Source organism: Dromiciops gliroides, chromosome 4, assembly GCF_019393635.1.
Source record: "Dromiciops gliroides isolate mDroGli1 chromosome 4, mDroGli1.pri, whole genome shotgun sequence".
Taxonomy (NCBI): domain Eukaryota; kingdom Metazoa; phylum Chordata; class Mammalia; order Microbiotheria; family Microbiotheriidae; genus Dromiciops; species Dromiciops gliroides.
In genome coordinates this window covers 447,253,943-447,267,195 of record NC_057864.1, presented here as the reverse complement: position 1 = coordinate 447,267,195, position 13,253 = coordinate 447,253,943, and the positions used below count along the sequence as shown (strand labels likewise).

At 40.3% G+C, this 13,253-nt stretch overlaps 1 protein-coding gene across 1 annotated transcript in view; it reads left to right on the top strand.

Moving 5' to 3' along the window:
* The first annotated feature begins 4,316 nt into the window (after window positions 1-4,316).
* SPAG17 (sperm associated antigen 17) overlaps window positions 4,317-13,253 on the top strand; it is a 265,493-nt gene continuing 256,556 nt past the window's right edge. The window contains exon 1 of the mRNA XM_044004478.1: window positions 4,317-4,444. Within this exon, the coding sequence (XP_043860413.1) occupies window positions 4,358-4,444 (87 nt within the window). The 5' untranslated portion in view covers window positions 4,317-4,357. The remainder of the gene's footprint in view (window positions 4,445-13,253) is intronic.

Here is a 13,253-nt window from a genome sequence, read left to right as displayed (position 1 = left end):
TTAAGGAGTCTTCTTACAACCAGACAACATGGTGAGAAGTTCTTCAATCTCTTAGTGGCACATTTGCAACTTTTAAAAGATATGATCCTTTCCGACCTTGGCCAGCCTAAAGAACGTGTGTTTATACTTCTTTACTCTTTTAGGAGGTGCCAATAAATTCCTCAATCAACTGGAAGGATCAAGCCAGGGCCCTGTTTACCATAAGAAGCCAGGAGGAGTCAGTCATTCAGAAGAGAGTCATCCATGGAGGAAGAACTCAGCTCTCTAGAGGGAATTTCTCCTCACATTTTCACTTGAGATGCTTGCAGACTACAACATGGAGATGGAAGAGATTTCTCTTCCCTTCCTTCCCCCTTACCCTTCCAACTCTATCAGTGATGATGTCTTGCAGCAAAGAGACTTGCCCAGTAGGAAATGCTATGCTCAGCTGAGAATGGGTCCAAGACTATTGGGCTACAGAGAGGAGCAGACCTGGGGAGCCCAGCTGGGTGACCTGCCCAGCAAGGTTGCAGTCCTTAGGAGGTCCCTTAAGGGACCAACATGAGAAAAGAAACATCCTGATCTTTCCGTGTCATAGGTATGAGCTGTCTCCATCATTTCTCTACATTTGTCTCTCTAGTTATGTTCTCTACTTGTGTGCCCACTGATCCTTTGTATTTGTAGGAGAGTCTGCCCCAAGTTTATGAGGGGAATGTTGTATTACTTCTAGCTCATATTATGCCATTTCAATAAATGCCTTCACTTCAAGCTAATTGTGTGAAGTAGGATCAGTTGGGGCTTGTGAACTATAGTTTTAGAAATAGAGACACCCCCACAGTACCTTGAACCTGCTGTAGCAGTCATATCTCCTAAGGAACCCAATCTGTGAATCTGAGATGGGAACAGTCCAGAGGGAATGCTTACAAGTATAGAGATTTTTTTTTTTAGCTCCCATGCTAAATCAAAGCTTCTTAAACTGTGGGTCAAACACCATGTGGGGTCATGTAACTGAATGTGGAGGTCATGAAAAATGTAGCAGTAAATGTCTGATTTGTATACCTATTTTATATGCCTATATAACCAGGGTCGTGTAAAACAAAATCTCAGACAAAAAGGGGTTGCAAGTGGAAAAAAATTAAGAAGCCCTATGCTAAATAAAGAGGGTTCTTGCAGGCACATTGCAAGTTCTGACTGTTCCTAAGGAACAGAAAGGCTTCTGGCAGCAGAATAAATGCCTGTTGTCCCAATACCAACCTGGTGGAGCTGGAAAATCTCATTAAAACCAAGGTCACCCCCTTTTGTTCACAGTACAAAACAATTACCCCTCTGCATTGAAGATCTTTTAAAAAACAAGGTGCTAATTGTCCTTAATTTAATAAAATTTAGAACATCATGATGCTGAGTGAAGCAAGCAGCCACAGTAACAGCAACATTGTGCAATGATCTGTGATAGACATAGCTCTTCTCAGCAATACAATGATGCAGGGCAATTCCAAAAGACTCATGATGGAAAATGCTCTCCACACCCAGAGAAAGAACTATGGAGTCTGAATGCAGATCAAAGTATACTATTTTCACTTTATTTGTTAATTTTTCTTTCTTGTGCTTTTTTTTTCTTTTGTCCTGATTCTTCTTTCACAACATGACTGATATGGAAATATGTATGACATATTTATATATAGAGAGAGCAAGATTTACATATATATTCATATATAAACATACAAAATTTAATAAAATTTAGGCCACAGAAAATCCAGGAGACTGTATAAGTCATAAAAGGTTGTGTAAGGAAATAACAGGTGTTTCAAGTATCCATGGACTAGATGGTGAACAACTTGAAGACAGAAATTATGTCCTATTTATCTTTCCATGGCCATCAGAGAACTTTGGCCTGATCAAGTTATTCTAGAAAGAGACAGGGTAGTGTTGGGTGAACAGAAACATGAGCAGGATAAACAGAAACATTCTCTTGAAGGAAGATAGCAAAGATGGAAAAGCAGGTGACCAACACTAGGAGTTGCCACCTCTGATTCCTGGAAGACCTACCATGCTAAACACTACTTCTTAGAATTAGTCCTTAGATATTTTAAGGCTCAGATGCTGTGCCAAGTTTTAGAGAAGCCTTTCTGGATTCTCCTCCTCCAGTCCTATTCATGTATGTATGTATATATGTATATATAAAAATATATAATGTATAATTCTAATATAATATATAATAATTTGAAAAATGATGTATAATGTACAGTGTATAAATTATGTATTATATGATTGTGTGCATTGTATAATATATATGTATCAACCACATATCATGTTGATATAGTTTATGTGTTTTATTATATGTGATATTATATAAAATAGTGCATAAATGGTTGTAATGTTAGTATTAGATTCTATACTCCATGCCTGAAACACCTTCCCTCCTCCACTCTTATTATTGACCTCTCTGGCTTCCTTTAAGTCCCAACTAAAATCCCACTTTTTATGAGAAGCCTCCATCCCTCCTAATTACATGGCTTTCCCATTTATCTCATATATCACTTGTTTTGTATATATTTGCACATTATCTCCCCCATTAGATTGTAAACTTCTTGAGGGCAAGGATTGTCCTTTGCCTCCTTTGTATCCCTGGCACTTAACCCAGTCTCTGGCACGTAGTGCTTAATAAATGTTTACTGAATGAATATATAATGACATGTAAATTATGTAAAGTATATTAATCACATGTAATGTGTATGTGATATATTACATATTTATTGAACATTATTATACATTATATTCAATTTGTTATATATTTAATATATACATAGACATGTGATATACATGATGTATATGGTTATATAATATAAAATACATATTAACATGAATTGTATATGTACATATATACATTGTACATGTACGTTATACATATAGCTTATACATTACATAAAACACATGTCATATATATATTATATCACAAATTATACATCAGATGTATATATACTATAATAATGCTTTCCTGATAGAGAAGCAATGTGCCCTAAGATCTAGTTGACTGGTCTTAGGGACCAGTGTTTAGAGCATTGGGCGTGAAGTCAGGAATACTTAAATTCAAATCCATCTTCTCATGCATACTAGCTGTGTGACTGGGCAAGCCACTTAACTTCTGTTCTAGAATGAAAGCACCTACCTCCTAGTGTTGATGTGAGGATCAAATGAGATAATTGTAAAGTGCTTTTCACAGTGTCTGACAGATAGAACATTCTATATAAATGCAGGAGCAGCTAGGTGGCACAGTGGGTAGAGTGTTGGCCCTGGAGTTATGAAGATTCATCTTCTTGAATTCAAATCTGGCCTCAGACACTTAATAGCTGTGTGACCCTGGGCAAGTCACTTAACCCTGTTTGCCTCAGTTCCTCATCTATGAAATGAGCTGGAGAAGGAAATGACAAATTACTCCACTATCTCTGCCAAGAAAACTCCAAATGGGGTCACCAAGAGTCAGACATGACTTCTTTACCTGGGGTCCCTGAATTTGTTTACATTTTAAATATCTATTTCAATATAAGTGACTTCTTTTGTAATTCTATATCTTATTTTATGTATTTTTTATTTTATCCTCCTCCCCTCCGCTCCCTCTTCCTCTCTCCTCCTCGTCCTCCTCCTTCTTCTCCCTTCTATTCCTTCTCTTCCGTCCTTCTTCCCTCTCCTCCTTCTTTTTCCCGCTACTCTTCCCCCTCTTCCCCCCTCTTTTTCCCCTTTTTCATCCCTTCCCTCTCCCCCGTTTCTCGTTCTCCCCTCTCCTCCTCCCCTTTCCTTCTCTTCTCCATCCCACCCCGCATCCATCCTCCTTCCATTAAAAATGTTCTGTCGGGGTCCCCAGGACAAAACCCCGTGGCTGTGCTGTGGTTCCCAGGACAAGGTGAACCCCTGTGGGTCAGTGACGGGTTGTTTGGGTATCGTGATCTCTTCCGCTTTGATCTGCGCTTTGGACCACTCAACTCTGACTCCAGAGCCAGTGTTTGGGGAGGGGTGTCCCCCAAGATCGAACTGAGTTGCGTCTGAGGGATCACCTGTCTGAACACCTCCTCTTCCCATTTTACGGCTGAGCAAACCGAAGCCAGAAAAGGCTGTGACTTAGCCAAAGGCACACAACTAGTCCAGGAGGGAGCAGGATTCGAACCCAATCTCCTCCCTCTCAGACCGCCTTCGAGCATAGGCAGCTTCTGTGGACACCTCTCCTGTTGCTAGGGGAAACGGCAGCAGTTGAGCCAAGGCTCTAGAATGGGACTGGGTAGGGAAGGGGTAAGGAGAGGAGGGTTGGGCGGGGCTTTGGTTACTATGGAAGCGAGACGCTCAGACTTCATCAGAGCCAGAAGCGGGCGCGTCTCCTGCTCTTTGCATGGGACCCAAGAGAGATAAAGACAGGTCGGGGCTAGCAGCCTCTAAAACCTGGGAACCCGGACTCATCGCCGCCGCCTTTAACCAGGTAAGTCACCACCCACCGGAGCAGGTCTGTTCTCCAGCGGCTTCTCCAGCTCTCGCGATGCCCCAGAGACCCCTCCTGCTGCCAGCCCTTGCACTCTGACTAATCGCTCTGCCCTTCCTAACAACAACAACAAAAAGTTGGAGGGGCGGGGGGAGGGGGGTGCTTCCAGACCCCGCCCCTACTCGTGCTGACGTCATATCAGGGGGGCCTAAGCCCAGGGTTTTGTTTGGGTCCCCAGAGTTCTTTTCTCCATCCCACCCCCTCAGCTCAGTTTAAAGGTCTTTGGAATCAGACTTTGTAGGCCTCTGGAACAGGAGTGTTGGCTATTTTTATTTTCGATTTAAGGAAAAAAAATTAAAATGATAAAATAAAAACTGAATGGCCCTTAGGTTGAAGTACGATGTCTCAAGAGAGGACTTTGACGATACTGATTTATTTGTTTTGTTGAGAACAAATCTAGATTGTTGAATTCAGTCAGTTGACTGAAGCAGGGTGTAGTAGAACTGTCTTTGGAATAAGGCCTGGGTTCAAATCTCAGATCAGCCACTTAACTAGCCTTGTAGCAAGTCATTTAACTTCCTTGGCTCTCAGTTTCCTCATCTTAAAAAAAATGGGGGTATGGGAGCATATGAGTTGTAAGATACTTTTAGCTTTAAGTTTTATGTACTGGTAGGGTATAGGTGGCTCAGTGGATTGAACAGCTTGGGCCTGGAGTCAGGAAGACCTGAGTTCAAATTTGGCCTCAGACACTTACTAGCTATGTGACCCTGGACAAGTCACTTAACCTGGCTTGCCTCAGTTTCGTCATCTGTAAAATGAGCTGGAAGAGGAAAAAGCAAACCACTCCAGTATCTTTGCCAAGAAAATCCCAAATGAGTCACTCTCAAAACTGAACTGAGTATCATGTTGAGGACTCTAGAGGGAGAGAAAACTGATTAAAGGAGGTAGGAATATGAAGGGCTTTTGCAAGGAAAAGTGGAAGAGGGATAAGACCCCTTTTTAGCTCCAGGGGACAGAACTTGAAGCAATGGGTGGCAGTCATAGAGGCAGAAGTGAAATAATGCAAACTTTAGTTAGTGATTAGAACCGAGAAGGGTATCTTTGGATTGTAATGAGTTTAATTCAGTTCAACAAGTAGTTCATTATAAAGCTCCTTTCTTTGTCAGACACATTGCTAGGCACTGGGTCTTATAAAGATAAAGAAAATAGAAAACAGTTCTGAGATCCTCTAGCAGAGGCTGGGTGGCCAGGGTAAAGATGGAATCCTTGTTTGGGGTGAGGGACTAGACTAAATGAAGTTCAGAAGTCCATTCTAACAGAAATTCTAGGAGTCTCTGAATGCACATCAAAGCATACTATTTTTGTTCTGTTTTTTTTGTTTGTTTTCAGAACATGATTAATGTGGAAATGTGGTGGGGCTTTGGGGTTTTTTTGTTTTGTTTTGTTTTGTTTTGTTTTATAAAGAGCTAGTCGTGGGGCAGCTACATGGCACAGTGGATAAAGCACCAACCCTGGATTCAGGAGGACCTGGGTTCAAATGTGGCCTCAGACACTTGACACTTACTAGCTGTGTGACCCTGAGCAAGTCAATTAATCCTCATTGCCCTGGAAAAAAAGAACTAGTTGCCACATACACACATACTAAGAAATTCTAGGAGTTTTTCCTAAAGAAACATCCCCAGTGGATCTAACTGGAGTGGCTTTTATTTCATAATTAGCAATACAGAGATTATATGTGGCCCTTCTGCGGACTGGAAAGAAAAAGATGGGTGGGTGGATGGATGGATGGATGGGTAGAAGGATGGATACACAGATATAAGCTCATTGAGGTCATAGATCCTTTATTTTACTCCATGCCTGACACACTGCTTGTTGGCACTGAAAAAAAAAAATGTCTCTTGAACTGAATTGAAGATATTGCAGTAGAAAAAGCTGACTGTGGACAAATCACTCAACCACTGTGTCTTTCAAATGGAGATAAGTATCCTTCTTCAACAAGCTGTTGTGGAGATTCAGTAGAATATCAATTCCTTGAAGGAATTTATTTCATTTTTGTTTCTTCATCTGTGGTGTGCAGCACAGAGAATAGGCATGTAATGAAGGCTTGTTGGGTGTGATTGAAGCTCAAAAGAAATAATGACCCACATCTAGTTTACAAATATAAATTAGTATTTTCTGGTCACAGAAAAGATAGATCATGTACACTGAAGATGTACCACTGTACTGAGATCTGAATACATTCAGATTCCCCTCTCCTCCTCCCCGCCAATAACTCAGGGACTTTTGTTTTGGTTGGCTACTAGGCTTTGTTCACAAAGGGGCATAAGTGTAGATAGCAAAAGGAACCAAACTACTTGCTCATAACCCCAAGTCCCATCAGGCCATAGACCACTGGAGATTCTTTGTATTCCTTTCTTCTTAGGAGTTGGACATGGTGTAGTGGATAGAAGGCTGGACCTAGAGTCATGAATTCAAATTTGACTTTGAATCTTACTAGCTGTGTGATCCTAGGCAAGTAACTTCTCTGTTTGCTTGTTTCCTCAATTGTAAAGTGAGGGTAACAACTACGAGGATCAAAGGGGATTATAGTTGTAAAAGTGTTTAGCACAGTGCCTGACACATAGTCTCTCCTTCCCTTTCCTGTTAAAATCTTATGCATCGAGGGCAGCTAGGGTGATGAAGTGGATAGAGCACAGGCCCTGGAGTCAGAGGACCTGAGTTCAAATCCAGCCTCAGACACATGACACTTACTAGCTGTGTGACCCTGGGCAAGTCACTTAACCCCAAGTACCTCACCAAAAAATGAATGAATGAATAGATAGATAGATAGATAGATAGATAGATAGATAGATAGATAGATAGATAGATAGATAGATAAAATAAAAGGTCTTATGCATCTATCAAGGCTCCACCAGCAGACCTTTTCTTATTCTTCCTTCTCTCACGCCCCCCCCAACCAAAGGTGATCCTACAAACTAGCATAGCCCTTTGGACTTTCCTTATTCACTTAAAATATGCTAATATTATACTTACTTCTCTGCATGAGTCTCCTGTGGTGATTTAACTATTAAAAAATGGATCACATAGTCAGTCAAAGAAAGGAAATTCTTTTTACAGAGCCTTGCTAAAAGTACATTCTCTCTCCTTGAAACTAGCCGTATCCTAGAAAATCTAGGATGTGTGGTAGCTGTATTTTTCTCCTCTCACAGGATTTTCAACTCCCTGAGGGTAGAAAGTGTGTCTCATTTATCTTTGCATCTGGTAGCATGCTTTATAATGGCTCCAGGGAGATGGGGAAGGAAGAGAATAGCTTAGGATCCCACAGCTGTGGTTGAAAGTCCTCTTGAGTGTTGGGAAGGTTTTCTTTTTGTTTAACCTACATCTTCCTCTGCAGCTCCCACCCTCTGCTCCAAGCTCTGTCCTGTGGGATCAAGAAATGCATCTAACCCCTTTTTTCCCCATAATGATTTTAAAAAACATTTGCAGATAGATTCTGGGCCCCCTCCCCCCTTGACCTTCTTTTCTAGACACTAAGGATCCCTGGTTCTTTCAGCCAGTACTCTTGACTGGCATGAGCTCCAGTCCTTCTCACCAGCTCAATCAGCATCCTCTAGATAGATACTCTTCAGGTTTTCAACATCCTTCCTAAAGGTTAGCATCTACAACCGAATGCTGTATTCCAGATGTGTTCTGAGCATTACACTATGTTTTCTTAAGGGTTATAATGAAGAGATCATCTACCTCTCGATTAGTGTTCTGCACTAATTCTATCTTGAAATCATAATAATGTGTCTTTTTTCTTCAATAAATGGAATATTTTTAATTTAGGAGTTAGTTCTGACATAGGAATTTATGGAAGCAATTCTGACATGACAAATCCTCTATTAATGGAATGAAATGATGAATTCCCAGGCTACTTCTATAACATTCGGAAATATGGTGTCTCAATTCAGTAATCTTCAGTTATGGTCTCAGATTCTTAGAAATATTTTTCGAAGTCGTCTATAAATGCCTTCTTCCCCTCACTTTTATAACTTAGAATTAGCCCACACTATTTTTTCCCTCCATTTTTCTGGAAGCATTTGGATGCCAAAGTTTGGCTTGGAGTGAACCTTTCTGCTTGAATTATAAACTGCTGAACAAAAGTGTTTCACGGAGGTGCTGACACTGTATTAAGTCAAGTGTTGCAAATATGAAGTTGTAATTTTCCTAGTCGGGTGGAAAAACTAAAGGCATTCTTTTTCCTTGTCTTAAGACCCTTTAAAACCTATTTAGATTTTCTGGTCCTACACAAACAGTACAACTCCAATAAATCTTTTTTTTTTTCATTAGTAGGAAAAACTAGAATTCAAAATAGCCTCGAAATTTCAGCTACAAAGAATGAGTTCCTTTCTCCTGCATGCACTGGACAGCACACATTCCCTAGTGGCAGAAGGAAACATTGTGCTGAACTTCCCGTGTTCTTGACTCACATGGGACCCAGGTCTGGTCCAGAAACCAAGGAAAGCAGGCACTTCTATATGATGCTGTGAATGGCTCTGTGTATAATTTTGCATAAGTATGTCGGCTGAAGTGATATAGGCAAGGATAAGAGACCATCACTTTGCCCCCCCCCCCCAAAAAAAAGGCATTAATGGTTGTCAGATTGTCAAATGCTCTTCTTCCTCTGTATTGGCTGTTCATTGGCAGGGCTGCTGTACTTCTGTTGGGGAAGAAAGGACAAAGTATGACAAAATTCTAGTCCTTCATTTGCCCTTAATGGTGTGTTCTGGGGCAAATCACTTCATATTTTCCTGTGCCTCACTTTCTCCTTTTAAATAAAGAGAGGATTGAATCAGGGTCTTATAAGGGTCTTTCTAGCTTTAGGTGTCTATGAGTGCATGAGATCCTAGCTTAATCCTTTCAGGGGATTCTGCTTAGTAGATTTATATAAGTGGATTCCCTTCTCCTTCCTGCCCTTCTCCACTCCAGGGCTCAGTAGTATTTTTTAATCTCGATTTCCTTTTGGACTGCAGGAGTGCTCATAGAGGAAAACATCTGCTTTTCTAACTTATTTTTATTGACTTTCTCTTATGCTAGTATTTTGGGTTGTCTTGGGCGGAGGGAACATCAAGTTTAGTTTGTAACATATGTCAACTACCTACCTCGTGGATCTTGAGTGAATGAATCCTTGTTTTAATTAGTAGAGCACCCCACATAGATCACAAACGACCTCTCATTCAGTAGATGTCTTTGAAAGAGGCCAAAGGCATAATATCAGGTATCATTTATATACCTTTGTTTTGCAAAGCATTTTACAAATATCTCATTTGATCCTCACAACAACCCTGGCACATAGGTACTATTACTACCCTCAGTTTGCAGAAGAGGAAACTGAGGCAAGCAGAGGTTAAGCAATTTGCCCAGGGACACACAGCTAGTAAGAGTTTTAGTCCAGATTTGAACTCAGGTCTTCCTCAGTACAGGTCTGGTACTCTATCTAGACCACCTAGCTGCCTCAAAGATTAAATGAGTTGGGGACAGCTGGGTGGTGAAGTAGATAAAGCACTGCTCTTGGATTCAGGAGGACCTGAGTTCCAATGCGACCTCAGACACTTGGCACTTACTAGTTGTGTGACCCTGGGCAAGTCACTTAACCCTCATTGCCCTGCCAAAAAAAAAAGAAAGAAAAAAATATCGTGACTTGTGAATGTCCACATAGCTAGTAAGTGCTTTGTTATTGTTTAGCTGTTTCACTTATAGCCAACACTTTGTGACCCCATTTGGGGTTTGAGATACTGAAATGGTTTGACATTTCCTTCTCCAGTTCATTTTACAGATGAGGAAACTGAGGCAAACTGGGTTAAGTGACTTGCTCAGAGTCACACAGCTAGTGTATGAGGCCAGATTTGTTAGGAAGATGAGTCCTCCTGACTCTACATTGCTGCCCTATTAAGTGCTAGAGGTGACTCCAGGTTAACATTCTTTCCACTTCTCTAGGGTGCCCCTTCTGCTTCCAACACTTAGTATCTCTTACTACACACTAATTATGGCAAATATTGGCTGGTCACTTTAAAAATAAGGGGCAAAGGGGGGCAGCTAGATGGCGCAGTGGTTAAAGCACCAGCCCTGGATTCAAGAGTACCTGAGTTCAAATCCGGCCTCAGACACTTGACACTTACTAGCTGTGTGACCCTGGGCAAGTCACTTAACCCCAATTGCCTAAAAAAAAAAAAAAAAAAGGGGGCAAAGGATTACCAGTCAAGTAGTAACCCTAGAGTTGTGGTTTAGAGGAAAGAGTGTTGTTAGACATGAACAAGTCATTAAATCAAACAGTGTTTATTCAGTATCTACCAAGTGCTAGGAACTTTACTGGACTCTAGACATGCTAAGACAAGAACTAATTATCCCTGCCCTCAAGGGCTCTGAAAAAAGGAAACGTGCTTATGTGTATGTTCATATGACTATCTACCTCTATATCTACATTTTTACATACATATGTCATATATGTACAAGATTCAGGTGAGGAAGGGAGTCAAGCACTAGCAGCAGCAGGTGGAATCAATAAAGACTTTGAGTAGAAGGTGGATGATAATCTAAGCTCTGAGGGAAACTGGATTGTAAGAGGGAAATGGAAGAGGAAGGGGTCAATTTTAGTCAGTTCCATGTGAATGACCCAATAAGAAGTCAGAGAGTTTAGAAAAGAGTTAGATGAGGGGAAGAGGATGCACCTCCTATGAAAATTACTTATATATATATATATATATTTTTTTTTTTGTGAGGCAATCAGGGTTAAGTGACTTGCCCAGGGTCACATGGCTAGTAAGTGTGGTTTCTGAGACTTGATTTGAACTCAGGTCCTCCTGACTTTTTTTTCTTTATTGACTTTATTTTTGTTTTTGTGCACAAAGAAAAATCATGTTCATATTCATCATGAACAACAACTTTAAAAGGCAGAACTAGAAAACGTGTGTCCTTCACCAAAGCAAAGCTGTGATGAAGGTTCCAAATGAAAAATAAATATTTCCATTTCCCAATGTCTATGTTCCCATCTTGAGAATGTCACTGGAAACTTAAGCCTATCATGAATTACCCTTTTGTTTAAAGAGTCCCAGCTCAGTGTTCTATCCAAATGAGCCACCTCACTGCTCCAAAAATGACTTTTTCAAGGAGTTTAGTTATTATGGGGTAGAAAGTATTAGAGCTAGTTTGAATGATAGGCTTGATTAGGGGGTTGTTTGTTTGTTCGTTTGTTTGTTTTAGTGAGGCAATTGGGGTTAAGTGACTTGCCCAGGGTCACACAGCTAGTAAGTGTTAAGTGTCTGAGGCCGGATTTGAACTCAGGTACTCCTGACTCCAGGGCTGGTGCTCTATCCACTGCGCCACCTAGCTGCCCCTGTTTGTTTGTTTTTAAAGGATGAAGATAATACAAGCAATTTTTGTAGGCAACAGAAAAGGAACCAAGGGATAGTTAAGGAGAAATCAAAGATGGAGGAGAAGTTAAGAAGGGATGAATTCAAGGGTTCACATAGAGGAGTTGGATTTGACAGGAAGGATCACCTCTTCATTTCCAGAATGGAGTGCAGGGACAGGGCATGGGCAAAGATATCTAAACGATGTGAGATGAGGAGGGAAAGGGAGATCTCTATGAATGACCTATAGTTTAATAGGGGAAATATGAGTCAAGGTCCTCCATTGAGAGGGTGAGAGAAGGTGTTGTGGGAAACTGTGAGGAGTTAAAACATTTGAATCACTGCTGTACAGAGTGGGAAAGTTTGTCGATTTTGGAGAAACAGAATGTTTGTAGGGCTAGCCACGAGGTCAAATATTCCTGGACTGGAGAATCCAGGAAGTGAGAAGTAATGTGTAATATGGCCGGAAAGGCAGCTTAGGGCCAGGTTATAAAATGGTTTAAATGCTAGAGGAGTCTTTTTTTGATCTTAGAGATAGTAGAGACCCATTTGAATTTTTTGAGTAGCAGAGGGACAGTGAGACTTACTATACTTTAAGAAAAGCATTTTGGCAGCTGTGAAGAGCAGAGAAATTTGAGGCAGGGAGACAAATTGAAATAGTAGAATCATATGGTAATAAAGGCATGAAATTAGGGTAGTGGCTATGTGAGTGGAGAGAAATGTATGAATCTGAGACATGTTGCTCTGATCCTTGGTTTTCTCATATGTAAAATGAGGATAATTATACCTGTAATACTTACCTTGTATTATAATGATCAAATATGATAAATATATAATATATATAAACATATATATGAAGCCTAAAGTGCTATGTAAAAATCAGCAAATTATTATTATTATTTATTTACTCCTCTGGAGGGTAGATGATCAATTTTACCAATAATTAATGCTTTATTATTATTGAATTATTAATTTATTTTATTATTCAAATTGATATTTTCTTTCTATACCACGATCTATATGATCATTTAATTCACTTATGCATTATGTCTTCACTTTAAATTTGATTTTTTTTAATAAAAAGAAAATATTACTCTGAGCTACCACCTGACACCTATCAGATTGGCTAATATGACAAAAAAGGAAAATAATAAATGGTAGGGACCAATTTTTAATTGGGGAGTGTTAGCTAGGTGGCTCACCGCAATATTGGGGCAAAGAAGGAGACTGATAGCCTCCCTCAAAACAGAGCAGGATTTATTTAACGAGAACGAACTTAAAAAATACAAACAGGATGAGTAGAATTAAAGGAAAGGAAAGAAAATGGGAAAAGGGAAATTATATACCACCACTGCCCAGGAATCAGCTGAGAACACACAGCAGCATCCTGTCACCTTCCAGCTTCAAGCTCGAATGGT